Below are 27,013 nucleotides of genomic sequence, written 5' to 3'. Positions count from 1 at the left end.
TCTAATAATCAGGAAACACCTCCTCATTTTAGCAATACTTTAGGATTCATGGGAAGCATTTTGGAAAATGCTGTACTGGATTTGAGCACATCAAGCCTTTGGGGCATATTATACAGCCTTGGTATTTATTCTCCATACAACTGACCTTACAATTACAAGAAAATAAATTATAGATATTATAGATGGCCCATTTTCCAAGCCAAGAACCAGTAGGTTTCTGTTATTATATTTGATTGCCTAAGAAAGAAAAAAGTAACCATAATTACTGTAGCAGTCCCCATTTGGGTAGTAATTTTCAAGTACTTTCTAAAATGCAATAATTGTACATGTAACAGACATACCTGTAATAATGTAACTATGACTGAGAATTTTAACAATGGTATTTAATGTGTTCAAAACCAGAACTGAGTTCAGCTTTAGATACTAGCACTGAAGGAAATGAAATTTTACTTTCATGCTGCTGTCCTGAATTAAATTAGAAAATAATTTTTAATTTCTCCGTAGAAGAGGTTTTTTTCCCTAAAAATAAGTATAAAGCAAAAATTCCATTTAATACATTTTATTCATATATAAAAACCAATACCATGAAAGATATAAACCTGAATTTCCAGATTTTTTGTTGTCTAACAACCTAAATGCTATGAGTAGAAAGGTGATTAGATCAGCCACTTTGACAGAATATTGAAGCACAAATGTATCCTGAGCAGCCTTGTGATCTGTTATTGAGATCCCAGTTTCTTTAGATATATATTCTTTCATTCTAATTCCCTGTATAATTTAATGCCTATATCCAACACATAAAAGCTGACAGAATACTAAACACTATAGATACACAATCTTCCTTCAAAATCTCTTCCGAAGCACTAGTTTACTAAATAGATTTAATTTACTAAATCTCTTGTTATTTGGATCACTTCCTTCTTAACATTAAGATGGGAACTTGCATTTGCACTTCTTGTCCCATGTTCTCACCCTCCTGCTTTTGGAGGAAATTTCTCTTTTTTCAGAGTCCAGGATTGATAGGACCTGATGCAAAATGTGAGCACATTAAACATAACTTTTGCATCCAGCTCCGTTGAGCATAATTTTCACAGCAAAGTGGAGGATGAGTGAAAACGGCATCAAGTTGAAAATGGGGATGTTTAGATTGGATATTGGGAAAAATGTCTTCACAGAAAGGGCTGTCAAGCATTGGCACAGGCTGCCCAGGGCAATGGTGGAATCACCACCCCTGGCAGCATTTAAAAGATGTGTAGATGTGACAGTTGGGGATGTGGTTTAGTGCTGGACTTGGCAGTGTAAGGTTAAAGGTTGGACCAAATGATCTTAGAGGCCTTTTCCAACCAGAATGATTCTATTTTTCTCTGACTATTATTATTATTATTATTATTATTACTACTATTATTTATTAATCCTGACTTTTCTTAATGATCAATATTATCATCCCTACTGAAAAATGAAATTACACATATATGTCCATTTCAGGCTATTCCTCGGTCATCTATAAACAAATCCACCCTGTACTGCAGGTTGCTTCTATTCCTGTTGTTTTTTCTGTTCTGACAGAATTTCCTGCTCCTTGCAGAATTTTCACTAAATTATTTCAATGGTTTTCCCAGGTTTTTGTTTTGGTATACTACTTTCAAACCTATTTTAAACAGGGATTTTACATTTACTGTAAGAAAACATTGAAGTAGTTTTGGAAGTTAATGCATCCACTTCATCATCAATACCTGTTTAGTGTTTCAGGAATTATAGTGTCTCCATACATTGCTATATGCAGTTACTCAGCAGCCTCTATGAAAACTATTAAGGCACTTAGAAATTGAATTGTTCACCATAAATCATAGGGATTAAATTTAGGCAAGCAATCACTGGTGGCATAGCTACAAACAAAGCTACATGCGGATAAATACACATTTTCCAAGCAAAGGGTCCACAATCATCATCTCAGCAAAATTCAGGAAGGCCTTAAAACCCAAAAAGATCTGATCTTTATTTGTTAATTTATTTATTAGGGCTGTGATACTGTTGTAATTTCTAATGGCAGTGACTGACAAATTTTACTTCTTGCAGCTTTTACAGCATGTAAGTCACTCATGAATGTTAAAAATTCAAATGAAGTCCAAAACAATAACAAAAAAGCAGAAATAAATTATACTACACAGTAAATTCTATTACAAGGGTAGATATGCTTCTTGATTTACATTACACTCCTCCTTCAGTTGCTACACACAGGCTATTAAGAGGGAAAAAAATCAATTCTGAAACAGGAGCCAGTAAACTGAAGGAACACTAGTTTCAGCTTTAAAAAAAAAAAAGTCACTTGAAGATTTATATATGAAGTAGTTTTGATTATTTATTGTGCTACTTACAAACAAAATGTAAATCTTCACCATAATTCATTATTCTGTTCTGGTGTACAAACCAATACAGGGCACCAAAGACAGTTTTCGTCAGAAACCACAGTGCAGAAAAAAACCCCAGAACTCCAAGTAGGCTTGCTTAAAAATATTAAAACTTTTTCAAACACATTAGGGCATTCTACATGAATACCAACACCCTGTCTAACTTCACTGCAACAGTAATTGTTTTATGCTGTGGAAACATGTTACTTTAACTATGCTATGTTCAAAAATGTATAACAAGATTTTTTTTTTTTTTCATTAAACACAAACATAATTTTGCCAGACAGTGCTTTGCTGCTGAGGCTGAACGTTACAATTTAAACTGACCCTCCCAATTAAAACTCAGACACTTGTGAATCTTTCATTTACACTTCAGGGAAGAAAGGAAATAACTAGTAGGACAGTTATTATCTCAGATTCAGCTTTAAAAGTGGTAGAAAATTCTGCTGCTCAGGCACAAGTTGAGATGAGACTCACAAGTTTGACAGTTATAAAGAGATATAGGTGCAGGAATGCAGCTGATCCTGAAGCAGGAATGTTACTGCTGTCCTTAGGGACAGCCATCAGCCCCATAGCCAGGACAGCATTTTAAGGGTATTTGCTTTTTCATATGCAGTCACTGCTCTCCAGAATATGGGAGCAAATGATGGAAAAAAAGAAAATACATCTGTTACCAGCTTAAATAACAAAAATCCCTTGCCATAAAATTAGTTTCCTGAGACTGAAGAACATGTTGTGACTGCTGTTATTAATATTTGCATAGCTGTCAGAAGCCCAAGCTTTATGACTGCTTACTACTTCAGGGACCATTGACCACTATTTGAGGTGCTGGCTACAGGCTGAGTTACTGCTTTTCAATAAATGTTACAGCCTTCAAACTCCATTACCAGTGGAGTCTGAATTGCACTGACTCTCAAAATAAAATAAAAATGAGCAGAAACAAGTTATGGGGCTTTGTCATATATTCTGTTCAGAAATCTAGCCTATTTTAAGGCCAGAACATTCTGTGATATAGTCCTGTTTAACTGATATATAAGACACAACACACCTAAAGTTTTGGGGCTGTCAAAGACAGTCAAATGGAAGTTGGGATGAAAAATCACATCCTCATACTTGAGACACTTGTATTAACACCCGTAACAAATGTAATTTATACAGATTTCCTCTGAAAAGATGCATAAGCTACTGTTGTTTACGAAAGTTTGGCAAGTTAAGTTTAAGGGCCTTAATCCATCCTTATTCATCAGCAACTCTGAATTACAGGAAATGGACAAAAGGTGTAGTGTAAGCTGTTACAGTAATTCAGCAGGGAAATATCCAGCATTTGTGTGCCCTAATACATTTCCTGAGGGAAAACTGGCCCCTGCCCATTTTACAGCCAGGTCAATAGACAGTAGATCTATTGTGGAAACAGCTCTAAGCTGAAGATGTCCCACAACACCACCTTTCTAATGACCCCTATGCAGCTATGTCACATTTCTGCCTCTTGCCTCAAGGAAGAAGAGATTTTACAGCTAAATAGGATGCCTTTAGCATGAGGAAATTAAAATGCAGCATTTTCCCCCAGGGGCTGCAGAGATCACCAGGCTGTGTGCCCATGGGCAGAAGGGTGTTGGCTGATGGGAACCTGCAGTACATTTCAATAAAGACAGCAGCAGTACAGCTGAAAGAAACTGAGAATTTCCTATATACTTTCTATGCTTGGCAAGTAATTCACTGCTATCCAGTGCTGAAGAATTTGTATTCTGAGGTGATTAGGATCACCAGTGACAACAATAAAATGGGTCACTGCCTATCACAGACCAGTACACCTTAAAGAACTATTTTTATTGACACCGATCATGACATATCCATTTTTCAAGGCAAAGAAATCATATTTCTTAAGAAGATATTTTGTTGTAGAGCCACCAGGGTGGCTTTATTAACATTGGCTAATTTATTAACATTTTAGAAAAAAAATCCAAGCTTGCTGAATAGGTAACATGAATAATAAAACTACCTGAGGAAGCAGCTGTGAGCCATTGATCCCAATAAACAATCACCTGCTGGGATGGACAGTTTTTCCTTATAGTCATGAAAATCTTGGAGATAAATTAATGCAAAACCAGAGAGAATATAGATGACCTTAACAGAAACTGAACCTAAATGTCTTGTATAATGAGGAGGGCTGCTTCTTTTTCTATAGAAAAAGAAAAGAGCAGTAACTCCAATACCCAAATCCTCCCAATGAAAAATCCCAGAAATCTCAGCTCCAGCATATCAGGAGGCACAAGAGCAGAGGGCTGAAATGCATACCAATAACACCATTGGTAATAACATCAATAACACAGCTTCAAATACCAGTTTAAAAGGAGGTAAGGTCACTAGTTCTGCCTCCTTTGGAACTCATGTTTTATATAATGTATTCTCAACAAGTTGTGATGAATAATGGAAATACAGGAGGACTGGTACTCAGACTGTACTTGAAAAATGCTCAGTGTGCTGGAGTACTTAGTCTTCTACAAAAGCATTGTGTAAAACGCATGTGTCAAACTTCTTGTTGTTACCTTACTTATTAAATGAACAGAATACCTGTCAGGGAAGCCATAATAATTTCCTTAGGTCTAGCAGGATTAAATACGGCCTTCAGCAGTGAGTTAACACAAAATACCAGGTTTTTCCCAGCGTGGTATGGCTAATGCAGTGTGGCTATTTCAGTGAAAAGGACTGCAGTGCAAATAGACAAATATCAACCACTTTTGCCTGTTATGAAGGTGAAATCTGGTATGTTGCTATGAAGATGGAGAAGATTGTAACTATCAGACCTGATTTAGTACTGACCTTGGAAACTTCAGCCTCTGGATTGGAATGAACCATGATTTCCTGCTCTTAAACCTAAGTATTAGAAGGTTTCATATACTTTTAAAAGTATATGCAGAATACTACATGCAGAATTATAAAGTTAGCATATAAAACAAAATTTGTTTTCTCTGAAAAGCTCCCTATTCCATTTTTAATTTGAAGATGTTATCTAATGCTAGAGCACCAAAAACAAGAAACCTATAGGGGCAATGTTAACTTCAGGAATTTTCTTGAAAAGAAATTACAGCACAGAAAAGGCTGAGAGCTAAATAAAAACCTGTTCATTTAGGATGGAAAATAAAGAGAAGAAAATTAAAATCCTTAAACAGTTTACCCAATAGGACCTTAGCTTTCCTTTCTTGGTGCATAAAATTGAGTAACTTAATTTCTGGATGGAATAAGACTATGTAATAGTCAAGCACCACCTCCTCTGAGGCAGAACTGTCTAGACTGATACATATCAATATACCTCAAAAAGAAATAAAGAAAATCCCAACCCTGTAAGCATGGCAGACAATGAAAATTCTGATTTAAAAAACAAAAAACAAAGAGGGAGGATGTAAGCAATGATCAGGGATTCCCTTCACCAGGGTGTTAAGCTGCTGTGGAAACAGCACAAGAAGGAGCTGAGATCTGCCAGCATGTGCCACAGAGCTGCACGTCTCAGGAATGCATCACCTTAATAATGTTTGTCTTACAACGGCAATACAGCCACCTTGCAGCTGTAAAGGTGAGAGAGGGTAATGCCTTTACACCTGAAATTACTCCATGGATTTGTTTAAGCCTATTTGGCAGATGAAGTTGTTCAATCCTTGGGAAGTGGGAGAGAGTGTAAAAAACACCCCTAATATGAAGAGTAAAAACAAGCAGCTAGTCTTCAAGGGTTTGTTTGGGTTTTTTAATAAATTAGTACATTCAAGAATGTTAGCAAGCTGCATAAATTCATCCTTCAACACCATAAGCACATATTTACAGTCACTGATCAGGTATTATGAAGACAACTCTAGCTTTACATAACACAACAAAAACATTTCTCTGACAGTTTACTCAGAAAACAAATGCTTTAATCCAGGACACTTTATGTATACATATATTTTGTAACATGCTTTTGTATTTATATTTTTATTTATATTCCTATATATATTTAAATATATTTTTATATACAGAGATATAAATTTAGGTTCTGTATTTTACAAAAATGTGGAAGCTTTTTCCCACTAAAATGGAAATTTTGTAGCGTGTTTGTATGGTTAACTGCAAAATATTTTCAGCTTGCACTTGTTTCTGAAGTAAATCATCAGGAATTATGAAATTTTATTATCATTTTAGCAATTTAATTTTTAAGACTTAATTCTGTAAGGGAGTCATAGTCAAAAACCATTCATGCACTTAAGAATCTCCTTCATTGATGCAGGGGATGCTGTGTTCACAAGTGCAGCCACAGTAATCATCAGAATAAATATTGCTGGAACTTCACAGGCCAGGGAGGAATCATGATTGCATTGTTTTTTTGAGTGTGCTACTGCACAGTATCTCAGTGCTCCAGAAAATACCAAATGAAATTGATTCCAATGAAGTCAAAGAAGAACATAAATTCTAATAAACTATACTTAGTCTAAACTGACGTCTGTGGTATTGCAATCTGATACAGTCACTCAACATTTAAAAAAATCAGGGGCTTTAAAAGCTAATCATTAACAAAGGATTACATTCAAATACCCAGGTGCCCACAGATTTGTGTACCATGTCCTGTGTTTACATCTAAATGCTGAAGTTATATTACAATTAAACACGTAGTTCAACAATTTAAATTCAGATTTTAAAATTGACAGCCTAAAGTGTGACTCACTACTAAAAGCACAGAATCATGGAATGGTTTGGGCTGGAAGGGACCTTAAAGATCACCTCATTTCAACTCCCCTGCCATGGGCACCAGCATCTCCCACTAGGCCATGCTGCTCAAAGCCCTGTCCAGCCCAGCCTTAAAATCATACTATGATTGCCATCATAATAGAATAATTATACATAGAAAACACAGCATGCAAATAACTCTGTTTGTATATACTTTCTGTATGAGTGGAATCATTAAATTCAAAGTAAAGCTGAAATAAAAACATCTCTAAAAGCACAAAGCAGTCACTAACCTGTATTTTGATTGGCCAGGAAAAATTGCTGACATAGACATAGAAAGTGATGTTTGGGTTGCTTCGAAAGTTAAATTTTTCACAGGAGAAGCTGTCTCTATATTCCTTAATATTAACCTTGGAAACAACAGGAATCTCTTCTCCTGATATTGTTCCAGCTAAAAAAAATTTACAAGATCAGGTGTAAATATATATATTTGAGAAAAATATTAATCATCATTAAAGATGCCAAAGTAAATTTGCATAAGAAACATAAATCCTTAATTGCTTTTGGTGTCTTCCCTCTAAAAGAACCCCTTATTATAGTTTATGTGGCACATTAAGTATATTTAATATACATACAGAGAATTCACAGAAATTATTACTTTGGTGTCAAAAAATTGTATATAAATTGGAAACGTGACAGAAGTAACATGAATTTTATAAGATAGTTATTATGGTCAGCTTAACAGATAATGCGCTTTTTCTCCATAATTTATGTTTCATTTCAATAAACAGCTCAATAAAACCTGAAAGGGAATTTGCCTACATCTTACATTTTTGCTGTCAAATTTTAATTGTTCATGAAAGTGTTAGTAATGTAACTAGTAATAAACATTTATCAGTTTTTGCAAATAAGTGACTAAGCTAAGTTAAAATAAAGGAATAAACAGCATTTACTAGCTATGGTACAGTAAAGTACTTCAGAAATGCATTGCTGAAGAAATTAATGAGTTTAAGACAAACTCTGAACCTTCTTTAAAAAGATTTTTTTAAAAATTATTTCATTTTAAGCATCATGCCTCTCCTTGGATGTGTTTTCAGAAAGTCAATAGAACCAATTCAAAAAAACTGTCTAAATTAAAACAAAGAAAAGTAATGTGGTTCAAAGCTGGAGGAAAATATAGATAAGCAGTTCCTTTTATCAGCATACACAGAAGAACTTTATTGTTTGATATCAACGTAAAGGTTAATAATTAAATTTTTAGCTTGAACACTGAAACAAAGAAATAAAATCTCAGTCTCTGCAGTAGTTAAGGAAGTAATTTATCTTAATTAAAATCACAGCATTTCATAACACTGTCATTTTAAAAACTTAAATACGCTACAAGCTTTTCCTACCAAAGTAATTTTAATTGAATAGGAGAGAAAGTCAACATATTAATGAAGCTTTATTCAGATTGCAAATTATCATCTGAGGATTAAATAATATAATTAATAACAGTATAATGATAATGGCAAAAGAACACATTTGGCAAAGTTTTATTATCAAAATTAGCAACAAAGAGACAATCAGGTTAAAACAGCTCAAAGGATCATGAAATCGTTTGGGGAAAAACTCATCATACCAAAATTCACTCTCACCTGTAGAACCAACAGACCACGTAATATTGAGGTTAAAGTTGTTTGATGCATTAATTGATATATCCAAATTTTTATTAGACTAGGGGAAAAAAAAGAAAAAAGGAAGTTAACAAAACATATCAGAATGTATTGCATGTAACTCCATTGCACAGAACCGAATACAGCTTTTTAATCATCTTCCAGTTTTCATTTTAAACATAAACGGTAATGATTCACTGCCAAAGGCAATTCTCTCTTTTGCTTTGGTAAGAACAGGGTAAAATTGAACATATAACTACACCAGTTATGCTTGTAGATTGTCTTAAGTATAGCAAAATAATTGTCTTCATAAAATTAATGAAAAAAAATATATGGCAAATGCCTACATTCTGATCACAAGCCAAAAATTACTTTCCTCACCTAAAAATGTTTTCTTGGCAGAAGGGTACACCCCTTCAATTCATCTCAGCAAGATACTAAAACTTGCTATTCATGGGAACAACAATAAAATAAACAAACTGATAATTTTTCAGAGTATAGATTAAGTTGAAGGAATCTACCATGTAGAAAGAGTTCTCAATGAAGGCACTGTACTAATTTTGCAGTTCTCAAAAAAACATGAACTATCTCTAAAAGCTTATAGACACGTTGAAAACCTTTAATCAATGCCAAACACAATGGAAATCTTAATTCTGAGTCTCTAAAACTTAACTAAAATTATTAATATTTTCTTACCTGTTCTGGATTTGCTATAAAGTTTATGGCAGTGTGATGACGATCGTCCTCTTGTAATAAGCTGAAGGTAAACTGATAATCAATCAAAAGGCTGTCTGTAGGCAAAACAAAAATTTAAAATAATGCAATAAAGTGTATAGTTCTATATTATGCAAGTACCTAAAGGTTTACCCTTCTTATTGATTTTAAAAGTCAGGGAGAAATCCACAAGTCAGAATTATTCACACATGTTTCACTGTTGAAGTGTTTGCACTATAAAGTCTTGAAACAATTAAAAATTCAATTTACTTAACCGAAAAAATAAAATTGAGCAAAAATAAATAAATTAAGAAACCAATTCTATCATGGAGTCAGAGCAGTGTTTAGACATAACTTGAATAGCCATTCTTTGTGAAATAATTATTCCAAAATAGAGTATTAAGTGTTGTTAGAGCATTACCAGTTTCCTAATTTCACTTTAAAATAATTATTCAATTACTAAGTTTAAAAAATTTGGAAAAAGTTGCATCTGCACTAAAATTATACAGTATGAACGCTTATTTATTGTAGTAAATAAGATTGTTAATAACTACATGGCACAACGGAACTTTGAAGAGAAATTATGTGACCATCAAGCATTTCCTTTCTAAATTGACAGAATTTTAAGACATTTTGTTAAGTGATATAAATTTTTTCATACAAGGGAAACAAGGGGTTGTTTAGTATTGTTCAAAAAAGAAATTACATTTTACTCCCCATTGGCTTTTGTGCTAGACATTTTTCTTTCACCCTATGAATGGAGCAGAGCCTGCCAGGCAGCTCCCACACGCTGCTCTCGTCACTGCTCACTGACAATCTGCTGGGCTGGCAGAGGTGCAGACAGAGAAACAGCCACCTTCAGATGATACAACCCATGGCCAGCCCTTCCTGGAAGGAGCAGAAAATGACTGGGACAAGTCAGAAGACATAAGTCTTGGGCTATCTGTTGTGTTCCCAAAGCCAGAGGAACAAGATTAACCCTTGCTTGGGTCACGGCTCGAGGAATGACTGAAAAGGAACTTTTCTGCAAAGCAGAAAAGCAGACTTTCACAAGCAGACTCATCAGGATGAAGCAGGTTTCCAGCACCTCCAAAATGTAAGAAAAATAAAAGGTCACCAGTAATTACTGTTGTTGCAATTTATAGAGGGAGCCATCAAGAATCCCAGCAGGAAACGTCCAGTGCAGAGAGTTAAGAATCAGCAGATCCTTCAGAGATGTAAATTGTGATAGGAGATAAATCATCCCTGTGCAACACAGTTGTGAACCAGAGGTGGGTGTGGTGGATGCATCTTGAATGCTCTGTTACATGGGCAGATATATTCAGATCCAACAGAACAAATCTTCTAAATCTTCTACCATTACAGTTCTACAGGGATCAAAAGCTTCTATTTTTCCCCCTCTCAAAGGAAATAAGGAGGTGACTTATAAGAGTACATGATTCTGATAATTATTTTATGCAAGTTAAAATACGGCAACATCTCTGGGCTACAACCTAGGGAATAATTGTAGAGCATTATTTTGATCCCTGGCCTGCTGACATTCTTCTAGTTACAAAACCACACAAACTGTGTTACAAATAAAAAATATGTGATCATAAAAACAAAATCAGGAAATACAAAGAGAGTCAAAGATTAAGTCAAAGCAGAAGAAAAGCTGTGTCAGCTTTTTGTCGGATTCAATAGTTTGCTTACTGCTGACAATCACCTTTTCTGCAGCAACACATCATCTGAAAAAACACATACTGTTGTATCCAATGGGAAGGCTGACACAGAAAGAGAAAAAAATATATTGTCTTGATAGTTAAAGAAAATTGTTTTGGTTTGGTTTGTTCAGGCATTTTTTGGATTTTTTTTTTTTTTATAGTGAGTGTGGAAGGAAAAGTAGACAATAAAGGTTCATAGAACTACAGAATATCCTGAGTGTGAAGGAAGCCACAAAGGAGTTACATGAAAGGAATTACCATGACATTCAAAAGTGAGAAGTTCACTTTCTCTATTATTAGCTACCACAGTTCTGTTATTCAAATAAGCTGATCTACATGTCTTAGCTAATGAATTTTGACCAGGTGCCTGCATGCTTATGAAGGCAAAATATGACTAAATATGAAATTAAAATGTCCCATTTATTTATTAATACTACTCTATACTTCTATAGTTATGCAAATCCAATTAATAAATCTCATTGACTCTATCGTGCCATATCTCCATGCTTAACAATAAGATGGCCATGGTACCAGAACATATTTAAAGGCAACAGGACAGGAAAAAATGGCAAGTCAAGATTGACCCCTATTAAATGGATTAATAAACCCTTTAATAATCATGAGTTGACAGGCAAAAATGTTAGGAATAATGTATAGATAGGTCCTCTTCTGATCTGGTCAACCTGGAGCTCCTCAAACTACAGATGACTGCTTCAGTACGAATCTTTGCAAACAGATTTATTGTGAAGATGTGACAGACCAGCACCACAGAAAGCACTCCTACAGAAGCTCTGGCTACAGCAAGGGCTACAACACACAAGAAGCAGCATTGACAAGCTGTCATTGACCAGGTATCATTGATTTGCTCATAAGATATGGAGAATTACCATTTATGTATGTCACAGTCTTCTTCTAAGCCCAGACTGTGTCCTGTCAGAGATACAGAGTATCAGACAAAAAAACAGCAGTCGAATACAGATAATATCCCATCATAAAATAACACTGGGAATGGACATAGGACTCTTGTCTCCCAGTCATAAATGAACAACTCTTTTGCATACGAGTTTAAAAAAAAATCAAAGTAATTTACTTTTAAAACAATATGAGTTCTTTTTTTTGTTTTTTTTCCCTAGGGTTTGGTGGTAGTGGTGCTGTTGTTTAGTTGTTTGTTCTCGCTTTTTAAAATTTATAATTTACTTGTTAAAAGCCAACAAAGTATGAACTGATTTTTCAAGGAATGCAGGAAAAGTCTACACTTATAAAAGAAATTAAACTACACAGTTCTTCATAAATTTACCATCTGTAACAAATCAGAAAATTAATTCCAGTTTTTCTTAGTGCATTCTTACATACAATACAGTTGACAGTAAATTGTGAAAAACAGCAGGAGTTTGTTATGTGTAGAGCCTTTTCTACCAAAGATATCCCATTTTTTTGTTGTTATTAATTACTCTATTATTTAATTGTTGATTAATTCAATACTTCATTAACAGCAGCAAAGTTCAGTAGGAAATCCCACACATTATCTCCTCTGTAGCACTCAAAAGCCTGGAACAACACAGCCTCAAGAGCAGCTCTGAGAGTCAACACAAGAACTCGCCTTGGGAGTCTTCAGAGTTGCCAAAGGATCTCTAAATTACACAAGACAGTCCTACAAACTGAGAAGTGAAGATCTTCTCTAAACTGTTCAGAAGCAGCACTAACAAACACAAATTACGGTCTTTAATTCCACAGAGACCTGCCACAGGACAAATCATTAAATCTCTACCTTGGCCACGGCCTGGGTGCTGTAAAGCAGAAACGCTCATCTCTTCAGAGACAATTCTAATTCAGGGAAGGTACCTAAGGTGTGTGTGACTTGAATGAAGCAGACAGCAGTGCCTAAGTGCGGTTATGTGATTCAAAAGCACAAATGAACTCAGGTGCAAGTCAAAGAGCTGAGCAAACATTCCTCCCCATCTTTCTGAGGACTGCAGAAGTTTGCTGAAGAAATTTCATAGGTTAGATAAAGGTTCACAAAACTTCAAGGAGGATTTGTATGGACCTGTTCTTAAGGTGAAGATTCCAAATCTCTGAAAGTCTCTAAAGCTAGATTTTATTAGAATATAAATTAGTAGAAGTAATTTAAGAAGAAATTCAGAGTAGAAATTAAAAGGGATTGTAAAGAAGACTCTACCCATTGCACCCTGCTGCTGTCTCACTATCCTTCCTCACTCTCTCAATCTCTTTCATTCTGTAACTTAGGAGACTCTTCCCCCACATATATTCAGCAGCTCCCAGGGAAAATATCACCTCCCTCTCATCCAGAAAGCTCCACCTTCTACAGACTGAAGCAGGCAGAACAGCTTTCCTTCCTACTGCCAAACATCCTCCTGAACATAATATATGCCAATGCATCATAAGTGCACATAAACTAAGCAGTTACACAGAGTATCACACCATATTTCCCAGTTCATAGTGTCATTCAAACTAGAGAGTTTAGCCTCAAAAGCAGGCCAAAATTTAAACTGAAAGTCAGTTCTAAGACTACGATCTGTTCTGAACAATTAAATGTATAAGTAGCCAAAATATATAATATTTTATTATTATTATATTATTATTATATATAAATAATAACTAAATGTAGAAATAGCTACTTAAAATATATATCCTGTTGATATAGAATGTTGTGTATATTTACAATCAGGAATTTGGAGAAGCCTAAGATTCTACTCCATGTGGGTTTATTTCTACTTTAAACCTCTATGAAGCCACCATAAGTAATTTTACTCTTTACATAACAAATGAGACTTACTTTTCCTGTTTCTGTTTATTAAGACAGAGACACAACAAATTTACTCAAGCAGGTGACTCAAGCAGCAGCAGCCAGACAGAATTTAAAGAGCTAGATTCTACACTATAATCTATAAACTCCCTGAACTTTTATATATAAATTTCCATGGGAAAAGTTTGTGAGGACACAGAAACCTCTCCACAAACCCAGAGCCCACAGCTCAGATCTTAATTCCCCAACACACAACACAGTATTTGGAATCCAGAAGCTGGCTATTTTTTAGCCAGGAGTCTGGTTCCAGGAATTTTTTTTTCACTTTATCTTAGAAAACATTGATTAAACTAGGAAAAAAAAAAGTGCTGGGAGATAGGACCACAATACAATCCTGACATCGTCAATGGTCAAATATTACAACGACTTATGGTTATTGAGATTTTTCACATCTCTATTTTGATTTTTTCAAAACCCTTGACTGCTTTTACAGTCAAAAGGAGTCATTAAAATCAATTCAAAATGCCAGTAATGAGCATGTGTGAGAACATAACAATAATTAGCTGAAGAAAGATGTTTAATGAAATGAGGAAAATAAATTTCAAAGCAATCCTTTAACACTAGTATTGCTGTTAATTTTCAAGAAACCTCTCAGTTTCATTAATAAAGGTCAATGACTTCTGATAAAGATAATATGGCTTAATATGAAAGTTTTGTACTCATATCCATAAAGGAACAGACTAATTCCCATACTCAAACTTGGGTATTGGAAGAAAACTCTGATTATTAAAATGACAATATATTCCCAGAAGAACAAAGGCCAGGCAGAAGTTCTTCAGTATTTCTAGAGCACCTCTACAACTCTGTGAGAAAATATAATTACAATGGTAATTACTTGAAAAAAGGTAATTAAATTGAATATGTTTAGTATAAATTAGTGATAAATTTATATATGAAAAGGTATGTTACAGGGGAGTATTAAGACTGTAAAATCAATCACTACAAATCAAGGGTGCCTGTAAATTATTTTTGGGTGAGTGCTCCCCTAATGGGCAGCTATTCAACACTTTGTTCCATGTTCAGTACTCGGTGTTGGGCCCATGCCTCATTTACTACATGCTACACAAGCCCTCTTCTAAAGATGGAATTAATTTCTAATGTGGCTTTCTTTAGGATTCATCACTATAACTTTCTAAGTTCTTCACAAAAGTTAATGAATTTGTTACAACATTACTGAAGATGAAAAGGCATTATGAGTGCCATTTTATAGGATGGGAAATGAAACAAAGAGACCAAGGACAAAACCATCTATTAAAAATGAGCAGCCAATTTGAAATGCCTGGACTTTGATTTTTCATAATACTTTGAATTATATAACAATACATATGAATATTGCTGTTTGGCAGCTCCTTCCATCATTCATTGTAATTCTTTCCACTTTTACAATGAAACAGGAGAGGAACACACATTCAGCTTTCCATTACACTATCACTGATTCGTTCCCTACAAATTCATTCAGCGCACTGTGGAGTGAAAGTTCCTTGGGAGCTGGTATATAGCAATATTATTTAAAACTGTGCAATCACTCTCTAATAAAGAAGCAAATAAAAAACTATTGTGACAGCAACCTTCATTCTTCCACCCTCCTGCACCCACTGCCTATGCAGCATATTTCAATAAAGGGGGTTTATTAAGCAATTTAAGAATCAGGCTGGATTAAATTCTAGAGAACCACTTTACTTCTGAGCTATCTTTTAACAAATCATTCCAAGAGAGCATCCCAGTTCACTGCATCTGTCAGCAAGAGGAAAGAATGAACCTGGGCTCCCAAAAAGGAAGCAAGAAAATTTGTAACTGGACACATTCACGGCTTTTCTAAATTTGGTCAATGGCCATTCTACCACGGCTCCTCTCATGCAGTTTCTTAACACACATTTTTAAAGCTGAACAAAATGGCAAACCAGTTTTATACATACACAGAATTTCTGAGAAATGTCCATTCATCTTAGCTCCAAAAGTTTAAGTTTAGCAAAAGGTCTAAGCCAAAAGTGCTGCAATGTGTATCAACCGGATTTACAGAGAGCATGAAACTAGACCCACCCACCTACAACATAGTCTCATTCTCAGCTACAACCTAATTATCCCATTTTATAAATATTAGGTGACAATCACATGATCTTTATTCAATCACTGACTAAAGTGGGTATTTTTCACTTTTTTTTTCTGATAACTAATAACTTCTGTTTTGTGAATAAACCCCTCAAAAATCTAGTGCTGTTCTAATTTTATTTCTTGAAATCACTTAAAGTCGTAAGAACCTCCATCATGACTGCAACTTCAGACTTGTCACAGTCTTCCCACACTTTTCTATTTAAGGATCTGTCTATTCATGCTGATTCTAAAATGCATACTCTCACCTCTTCATTGCACAGGCAGTTAGTCTCTCTCCTCCTTGTTCTAGTGATTGGTCTCTATTTCCAGCAAGACTTTGTTGAGAACAGAACTATTCATATTCCTCTCTATCAGTACAAATGCTGCTTTTGAAACCAAATACCATTTTCAAATGCTATAAATCATATTCATTTGTGACCAAATGAAATTCTCCTTGTATTACATCAAAGTTGGGGGTTACCACCAGACCTATTTTCAGTCAGGATAATTATTTTGAACTTTCAGAGCAGCTGCCTGATTCATTCCTCTGTCATCTGCATCTAGCAGCAATCCACTGCCTCATTGTCATTGTTATATTGAATATGTTGGTGTCTGACATTACTTGTCCATTGCGATAAAACAAAAAGTCATTTACTGTGAAGTCTTTACTAAAAACTTGCAATTTATTAAATGTGATCAGAGAGCAATGAGCTTCAAAATACCCCAGCACTTACTATTTATATGCCTTTTTCCATTTCAAGAAAGATCATGCAAAAATGAATTTCACATAAGTTCAAAGTCTTTAAAAACATACAGCAATAGCAAGACGTTGCTTCTTTTACTGCACTTCAGAGAAATGTACTGGGCTACAAAGCCCACAAAAAGACAGAGGGATTAGTGTCATAATCAGCAAATTGGATAACTAAGTTTTATTTTAAATAGAAATCTTTTATCTTATGAAATTCTCAGCTGCTATTTGGAAAGGTCTGAAAAGTTGTCAGTTTTGATCCTAAGGGAGGGCCAGAAAAATCTGACCTGTATTAGAATTTTATTCAGCTAAATTTTGCTAATTGTCTCAGCCCACTCTGAATTGACTAAAACTTTCTGTGGATGACAGAAATGCACTGTGTTCAGAAGGGTAAGTCTTGATTTCTTTACTGAAAACAGAAAGACCTAGAAGGTTAATTAAGTGAACACAAGTTTTACAAGGGTGGTTAGGGGAGATGTATCTCGCCATAACTAGCACAGAAGTAAGAGTGTAGGTATGACAATGTCATGGTAAACAAGGCTGGACTTGTGGCTGAGATGTAAAAACTGAGGTACCAATAGAGTTACCTGAGGCTTTTTAAGCATGCAATCTCAAGATGATGCTCTTAAAGTTTTTAAACCCCAGACCACAGCCAAGTATCATTATTTTTCCTAGATATTTCATTACACTCTTTACTGAAAACGCTGTAACAACTGATGGGTTTACTGTGAACAGCTGCAGACCCTTTCCCAGCTCTGCTCAAGAGCACAAAGTGCAGAAAGCAATGGCTAGGGAATTAGGAGCAAAATATTAGCAAAAGAAGCAGCAACAAAGAAAAGTGAGTGCACCAATCAGAGCGTATCTAAACACCAGTTGTAGGAAAAGGCCTAGGTGTCTCCAATGATGGAACATTTCAGAACTCAGAGCACAGTCTTGTCAAAAGTGTGCTATTACTTGACATTACATATTGACTTGACAGGAGTGCTCAATAAATGTAATTTTGTTTTGTCACACTGGACAGTCTTTGTAATCCCTTAACTCTTGAAGTATTCAAAAAGTATTAGAAGAGTGGGAAAGAGTAGGAAAAAATACAAATAAAAAGCCAATAAAAAAAAAAATCATTAAAATTACCATGGAAGAAATTAAAATTTCTCTCTCCATGGGTTTTTTTTTTTTCATAGTGATCTAAATTCATCACCACCTTTGTAACACTCATATTAATATTACAACTCTAACATGCAGTGTTTTTTAATATACCAGTATCAATACTCACTAACCTGATTCTAATTTATTGCTTTCGTTACATAGTCTCTCCAGACTGAAGAGATCTCTGATCTGCTTGTTCTGACAACAGAAGTGGCACTTCTAAGAAACAACAATGTTAAATTATTGTTTGACTTCATGTATTATTGCCAGAGAGGGATGTTTCTTGTCTAGGAAAGTAGTAAATCAAAGCAGTCAGATTTTCATGTTATTTTTAAATCTTCCTCTCATAACTTTCAGTTTATTGTATAATCCCTAAAAATCTACTACATTTCCTTTCAGAAATAATTTTTTGAAAAGCTTCTATTTATACATGGATCAATGCCAAAAATATGGGCATGGTAGAAGTACATAAGCATTTTTAAAATTGTTTATGCTTTTATACATGGACATGTTCAAGCTTTGCTATAAACTGGGAAGAGTCAAAAGTTAATCAGACAATAACTTCTACATCTTTATCAGCAGAGCTTTTATCCTGTTTCTCAAATAACCAAACACAAATCTTGACAATTAAAGAGGCAACCTCTTGTTACTCAGGCCTTCTGAGGAGACAGAACAAGCACTTTACAAATTGTCTATAAATATACACAGATAAATAGGTGCTGCAATATCCCAACATTTTCAAAAATCTCTTCCTTCCCTTTTCTCATTACTTAGTTGAACTCTGCTTAAGAAACCCTAAATCCACACAAACCAAACATCAGAACACACCCCATGTTTCTCGTCTCCCCATGACTTGTACAAACTGTACAACGTAACTTAAAGTTGAGATGTTTCCACTTCTCTGTCTTCTATCCTGTTTCTCAAACCATGTTAAATTGTTCGTTCTGAGAAGTAAAATCTTTCATACCTAATGAATCCAGACCAGAGAAATTTCACTTCATACAGGAAAATTGACAGAAATTACGTCATATACCTCACTGAGCAGTGTCCTCTGTCTGAAAGTCACAAAGTACAACAAGTACTTGCACTGTAATAAATATAATATGCTACATCTCCATGCAGCAGAAAAACTGTTGCACTACAACTTTGAAAAGAAGAACACAAGCACTTTTTCCCTTAAAACACCATTAGGTATTTTTAGAGTAAATTCTCTTGATTTTGATACTAACATTCTCACTCAATAATAACATTGCTCATATGCTAAAAAGTGAGTGCCAATTCAGCAAAAAATATTGATAGAATATTAAAATTCTAAATACTAAAAACTGAAATTACATATCTGTATTATTGCCTAATCCATTTTACACAGCCTTTAAAACAGATAGGAGGAAATACCTCAACCCTAGTATGGAATAAAATACAGAGTCAAAAACTCCAGAAAAAATAAATATTCCCCCACTTGCTACAAATTTGATTTGTAGGACTGGCAGTCAGGTACATAAAATAATAAACAGTTTGGTTAAAATAAGCAAATTGAAATATGGGAGGAAGGAAAAATGGAGACCCAAAGGCTGTTTTCTTCAACCCCAGTGCAGCCACCCATCCTTCAGAGGAGATTTATTCTTCGCCTCAGAGAGGAAACATTGGCCACCATGGCAGGGCTCACTGATTCCTTTCTGAAAGTGACTTGGAAAACTCAATTTCCACCTAAAACAGCTGCCAGACATTAAAAGAAATATTATATTTTTCTAGTGTTTTTTTTCTTCTATAAACCAGGAACTAAATACAGCTGTGCTTTCATTATTCATAACTTTCATTTTTTTTTTTTTTTTTTTTTTTAATTTGGCCATGGAAAGAAATTACTGCGAAGCAAAATGTGCAAATAGAATAAATCTCTTCTTTTATTGCTTTGGTTGGTTTTTTCCAAAGTATTAGCTTAATACAGACCAATTGAGACATACCATTACTCATTGATAGATATCAAGCACAAACTTTTTGACACAGATTCTCTGAGAATTGAATTAGCATGTAAAAAGGAACAGCAAACTGTTGCAAATACTGACAGTCTGTTTGTTCTTGGTATTTGAAAAGCAGTGATTGTTCATATCATCTACAGCTGACCTTCCCAGACCAGAGACTGTGGTAGGCAATCCTTGCCAACAGACATGAAGTGACACAGTCGCATGACGTGGTCATACACTGCCTTCCTCAGAATGTTTCCATTTTTCTCCATCTTTTATTTCACCATTTATTTTGTTGTTCATTCTAGCAATGACCTCTCCATGTTCTCTTTCATTTGCCTAGCACCAGGAAAGGCTCTAACACCTTAAAATCTGTCTGGCCACATTTTCAAAAAAATGTACAGAAGCAGCACGTATTTCTACTCGATAGAAGTAGAAATCTAAAAATTCTCGTATCATCGATGGAAAAAAAGCGATATTGTTGCCCTTTTAAGACTTTTCTTCCCACAGTTTGCATAGCTTGTCATTTTTATAAAATTATTCTGATGGCCGTGGCATTTCCTTAAGGGGCTAACACAGTAAAGTACATTTATTTCCCCATAACATAAAAAGACAAATCAAATACATATATATTGCTTCTTTACCAGTGTATCTTCATACTCTTTGACAGATACATTTTTCAACTTTCCCTTAATGTCTCATTTGCTATTGTATCTATTTTGTAGCATACACTGCTGCATTTTGACCTCACACAGTTTGCTTTTCCATTTTGTGTCAGCATCACCCTTTATATCAAGTGACTTCCAAATTACACTTTCCTGTCAACGAGTTATATTTCTGGAACATATTTTAAAATAATATTCACAATTCAAGCTAAGAAAAAGGGGCCATAAATTAATATCAAAGACTCACAGGCTACTTTGAAATATGCTAAAATGCAGCTGAGTTATCGAGTCAGTTGAATTTGACAATGTGCACATTTAACCTAGTTTACATTTTCCTCAAGTTTATATAACCCAAGGTTTTATCATCCTCTTGAGATAGAAATGACCCCCAATTTACTTAAATGATCCTACAACAGTCCCTCAAATATTCTGTAAGGGCTTCATAGCACTAATTGTAAAGCTGCAAACATCCCTGAGTATTCTCTGGACTTTCCAGACACGTGTGCCAGGATTAGGTGGTTCAGGAGCCACGCCTGCACAGTGGAACTCACACTACAGTACATTTGCATTAATGGAAGAGACTCAGCTATCCTCCAGTGCTTCATGTTTGCCACCAGAGAAAAACAGCCCAGCTGACATGGAATAATGCACTGGTTTGACCAAGAAGTCCGAAAAGGAACCAACACAAAATCTCCCACATATCACAAGCCACTTACTGAAGTCAGGGTGTGTTTTTTTTCCTTTTCAACTGGTTCAAGATTTCACGATAGATCTTCCCTTGAAGTCCTACTGATCAAGAATTCTCTTTTCCCTGGGAAGTCAGCATGGGAAGCAATGTAACTGCAAAAGTTCCACAGCTCTTTTCCCCACTGTCAGAAGGTAAAGCCAAGGAACTCTGAGGGATCCTTTCCTATGGCATTTCTTTCTTACAGCTCCGTCTCAGGGAGCTCCAAGGCCTCCAGGTGTCTGAGGAGTGACAGCTCCTGTCCCCTGGGAAGTGTTCATGATTCACACACACACAGCACACTGAATACACAGAACAAGGATTCAGAAAGTATCCATACCTATGAACCCAAGCTCAATGTAGCAACAAAATCAAATGTTGTGTATTTGTAGATACTTGCACTGGTTTCCTTCTCATTTAAAACTCTGCTTCACGCATGGGCTACGGTCCCCTACACAAAGCAAAGGATGTCTTCTGAATGAGGTTTCACCCAGTCTTGCCTCATCAAGTTCTATAAATACTCATATTTTATATTAATAGCTATTTTACTGTAATGCTACATATTACATTGCAAGAAAAATATTATAAACATAATATAAAAAACAATTATGGCACCTGTGGAATAGTCCTCTAATTCACACTGAAATATAAGGTGTGTTTTTTCTTCTTTTCATCAGTTAGAAAGTTAGTTTCAGCACTGTTAGTTTCTCCTATTTCTTTGAGATAGGGTAGCATACCTAAATGAATAATCACTAAATTGACTTTGTCTGCTTTGACAAAAGGTATTAAATAGTAGGAGGATGCCAGTTGGTAAATTCATTAATATATAAGTAAAAGCTACCAGAGAAAGCAAATAATCTTCATTTCAAATATAAGGTATGACTTATAAGGTTAAGCAAGGAAAGACCACCATATGAAAAAGAAATTAATTACAAAAATGAGAAATAAATACATACATGGAAAAATTTTCCAACTCAAAGTAAAAGCTGAAAATAATTAACAGCAAATCCATTTCTTTAGCCTACCCAACAAAGCTGCAAGCCAACATAGCTTTTGGCAAATGAGTACACAGAGCCTGGAGTGAGATCATAATACTTTATTAGAAGCTTCAGATTCTTGGTGCGGTTATTGTTTTAATTCTCTGGAAGGTGACAGTTGGTTTGTGCAGCTATTTTAGCTCAGGGCAAAAACTGTGTTTGTCTGTTGCTCTTTATAAATTCTGAGTTGGTAGGTTTGCTGAGGCTAATCTTTTCTCAAACCATCCTAGAATTGTCTGATTTAAACTATAATCTGTTCCACTCAACCCCTTAAACACTAAGAAGATTTTATTTTAAATAGAATTTTTTTATATAAGTCCATATATTCAAAAGACAATTCCAGTCATTACTGTTACTGTATTTATAAATAATATAGTTTCTCAGTCTGTATCAAAGTCAATCAGTGTTAGATATAATTGGCGGAACTCATTATTTTAAGTCAAGCATGACAGTTTTACAATTACAATATGTATTTAGTTTAAATTAATGTTGTCCCAAAAGGAAACATGAATTGTTCCAATCAGTAATGAAGCTGGTGGCTGCTGGTATACATCTCCCAACTCAGCTAAAGCAAACATGTTTTCAAGAGCTAAAATTTATTGTTTATGCCCTTTAAGTTTCAACATAATTTTTAAATATCTGGAAAATCCCTGCTAACAGTTTTACTTATAGTGCTACTTGCTATTTATCTTCTAAAACACTCTCCTTGGAGTGTTCTTGAGTTTAATTTTTCTCTACGTATAACAAGTCTGCCACCTAGTGCTTTATGCTACCTCTAGTACACATTTTACTTGACAATTCTTTTTTACAGTTTTATTGATAAAAGAGGTCATATCCTGACTCCTTGAATGCATCAACATGCATGTTTTTAGTATTTAAAGAGAGTTCTTTAAACAATTTTAATACTCCTTTCTATTAAATTGTAACATTATACATTATACATATGTATAACCTTATAACACTAGTAACAAATGTTACTAAAACATTGGCTTATATTAGAACTTTGACTATGAATAAGCACAGAAAAGAAAGAAAAAAAAATACTTTCCAATAATGAGAAAAACAGGCAGGATGAACTATCAGACCATGTCAATACATCTAATAAGCCTAAACTGCATTTTGACAACATAAGTGAGAGTGTATTATCTTACCCTTTTTCTCTGAGACAATATTGAGCTGATATTTCTAAAACTTCATTGGAAGTTGTCATGAATCACCTACATTTAATAATTAAACCATCTTTCTAGTTACTACTACTGAAAAGAAAAAAAAAAACAGTCAGGACTAACTAAGACTTTAGTCCAAAGACCAGATATGAAAAAGTAATTAGACTTCTTAATTTTTAGAAAGTAATACAAATGCTAAATAAAGCGGATAAAAGAAATAAATGCTTGAGGGTTTGTTTTTTTTCAGGCACTGCATACAGTGCATAACAATATGGTTTAAAAGTTTTAAATTAAAATAAATATTTACTATAAGAAGTTGTATGAAGAATAGGTAAGGACTAGCACTTTACTTTTTCCTTTTTGAAATCCTGGTGTGTCAGCAGTAGTGGGGCTAATGCAGCTTCAGAACTGGACTAGAATCCTTACAGGGCTCTTCAGCCAGAAGCAAAATTTGCTTTTTTGTCCCCAGCTCCCTGCACAGACACCAGATATTATCTTGAGAGTTTTTACTGGATGTACATTTCATAGTTTCTCACCAATTTTGCACATGAAAGTATCATTCTTCATCTCTGTGAGCTGCTGACATACTGAGGGAATTGCTTATTGCTATCCTGTCTGTGTTTATACCAAGGAAAGAAGCAATAGTCTTATAAGCTGTAATGATTTTATGGCTCAGAGTTCAGAATGGTAGAGTAAAGCCATAAACCAATTATTCAGGTCAATCCCAAAAAATTCATTGCAAAATGTTTAGTAGATCATGTATTTTTCCAGTGGTTTACTTTAAGTACAAAAAGAGCAGCTAATAAAATTTAGCCTTTAAAAATTTTAAAAAAATAAAATAAAAAATTCTTTGACTACCTTTTTCCTGCTAGTAATAATGTTGGGGTTTTTTTATATATAAACTAAACTTTGCAATGTGCACTCTGGCTTTCTATTTCATCCCTGTAACGTCCAGAAGGCTGAGTAGAAAACTCAGAGGAGCCAGTGGAATGTGTACACCTGACCCTTCAGGCTTTTGCAGATGGGCCCACCACCTTCCTTCCTTGAAGGTTTCATCCCAGAAGAACAGTTGAGAGTGGCTGCTCAGTCATTATGTGAATCCATCCACAAATTGAATGTCATAAAATGCTAAAGTAAGAGAAAAATTAAGAAGAGCTCTGGAAGGAAACATGGTTTAAAATAAAATATGTACATTCATTCTTTCAACCTTTTTTTATACACATATTAAGGCCTCATCTTTTTTAAAGGCTATAAATCCAACAAATATCTGGATCAGGGGCATATGATCAATAAATAGGTTTTAATTCCACAAAAAGCTGCAAGTCATTCAGGCCCTCCCTGGTTTAATTCTCTTCGCAAATGACCCATTCCTTGTGACCTCTTAGGTTTTAGGTTCTCTAATCCTTCTCAAAGGTCAGGTTCTAATCTCTAAAAGCAGGTCTGCTCTGCAGCAGGGGAAACTCTACAGTGTTACACTGGATCTATAATGCAGATATATAGATCTAGATACAGATAAAATGCAAAAGGCAAACTTCACCTGATTTTTCTTTGTGTTCACAGGCCCACAAAACTGTGTGTCCAGCCAAAAGATGAGCACTAGATCAATTAAAATGTTTCATTTATTGCAATTTTATGACATTGTGACTACATTCTGGCTGTGCATTGCTGAGGAAATATTCTGGAATGCCTGAAAGTTTCCCCACCCAAAGTGTGCTGCCCTGTAACTCACTATTTACTGCCTGTTTTAAAACAGCAACCAATCTGCAGGAGCAAATGGAAAAGTTATTTGTTCCCTCTCTTCACTGTCAGTGGTGGTACCAAGAAATAATCCAAAAATGCTTCTAAATATTTTTTTTTAACAATAAAAGGGAATAAAAAACTAAGGTATGTAAATCCAAGTGCATTTTTTTCAAATTCATTGTCTTAGCTAGGAATTTTCTCAGTGGACAAATGGGCAAATCTTGAGTGCTCAGCTGATGAAAATTCTAACTATATGCAGGCAAACAATGTGATTTACACTCACAGGACTGATTTGTTGTAAGCTTTTACGGTTCTGCATGTAGCAGTATTAGAATAAGTTGTAATTCTTGTTTGATATGTTGTACTGGAACTCAAAATAATGTAAATAAGTCAGACATTTTGGAAAGTTTTTGATCTTAGAAATATGGTTATCTAAGAGAAGTTTATGGCGGAAAGTATCACATCCTCTCAAAACAAGTGATTGTTAGCATGCCTATAATTCAAACCTTGTATTGTAACACATCATGAATTGTAAATTTAAACTTTCATTTTCTCTGGAACACTGGATTAACCACTTCTCCGTTTATGATTTAAAGCTTCGTGTCTGTATACAACCCAAGTGAAGATCACAGAAGTGGCATTTGTCCCAGTGATTCCTCCCAATCTGTCTAAAACCATCTGGTTTTCCTGCATGTTCCCTTGCACCCAGGAGCTCTGACTCTGACAGCAATGTATTCCTAATGCTGATGTGTGAAGAACTAATGCAGCCATTTGGATGCACACTTGCTATCGAGGTGTCGCTGCCATCCATCACGCTGACCCAGACACCACTGAGCAAAAACAACAGCCAATACAAATGCATCATGACAAAATGTTATATTTATGGTTTGTGTACATGCATAAGTCAGCTGCACAACCATCTCTGGCCTCCACTCAGGATTCATTTATATGGATTGAATCAGCTTCCGATCGTTCATGGTGAGATTGGCTCCCAACAGAAAGGCCTAGGGATACAGAGCCTCCCTACCAGAAATACAGAAGCAGATTTGTCCTCAGCTAACAAGGATATTTGCATGGGCAAACAAAACTGTAGCTTCTAAAATCACAAAGCTTTCTTTTGCATTAATATCGTTTTTATTTTGTATAAGGAACCTTTCAAGGTCTCCTCTGATATTCCTAATGGCATATTGAAGACTTTTAGCTCAAGAAATCCTCTCATGAAGTTCTAAGCTTCAAATTGTTGAATGCAAAGAGAGAATTACCGCTGTATGTTTGTCCATTTGCTATACTCTTCCCCTGACATTCATGTTCAGCCACTCCTGACAACAGGGTGCTAGAACAGATAGATCACCATGCTCACACATTCTTATCCATTCAGCAGTTTTCTAATTTCTGTATCTATGAGGCTTGCTCTCATTCTCTTGCTCTCAAAGAATTGTGTTTTTCAATTTCAAACATTTTCAATGTTTGTCTCATTGTGTTTTTCAATAATACAATTCAGTCACAAAGAATGATATTAAAATAATTTTAAAAAGCCAGGTAGAACGATTTTCACACAATCTGGATAATACACTACTGCATGCCCCATTACACGTGTCTTACTCTATTTCTATTAAGTTTTCATAATTTAAAGCAGACAAACAACTCTTGTCCAGTGTTGCCATGTTTGGAAATGCCATTTGAGAATGAAATCTGATGTTTAACACACTGTTCCTCTGATCCCTATAGGATTTTATGGC

The 27,013-nt window shown here is 35.0% G+C and overlaps 1 protein-coding gene across 3 annotated transcripts in view; it reads right to left on the bottom strand.

Annotated features, from left to right (window-relative positions):
- ATRNL1 (attractin like 1) overlaps nt 1-27,013 on the bottom strand; it is a 429,854-nt gene that overhangs the window by 239,324 nt on the left and 163,517 nt on the right. For all 3 annotated transcript variants that reach the window (XM_005520769.3, XM_088059554.1, XM_088059555.1), the window contains exons 22-24: nt 9,452-9,546; nt 8,738-8,816; nt 7,394-7,551 (exon numbers count right to left, since the gene is read on the bottom strand). In XM_005520769.3, coding sequence (XP_005520826.1) covers nt 7,394-7,551; nt 8,738-8,816; nt 9,452-9,546 — 332 coding nt within the window. The remainder of the gene's footprint in view (nt 1-7,393; nt 7,552-8,737; nt 8,817-9,451; nt 9,547-27,013) is intronic.

Source organism: Pseudopodoces humilis, chromosome 9 (genome assembly GCF_049639895.1).
Source record: "Pseudopodoces humilis isolate 2021_Gansu_Grassland_sample_001 chromosome 9, ASM4963989v1, whole genome shotgun sequence".
NCBI lineage: Eukaryota > Metazoa > Chordata > Aves > Passeriformes > Paridae > Pseudopodoces > Pseudopodoces humilis.
Note: the sequence above shows the minus strand (reverse complement) of the source record. Positions and strands in the feature narration are given on the sequence as shown.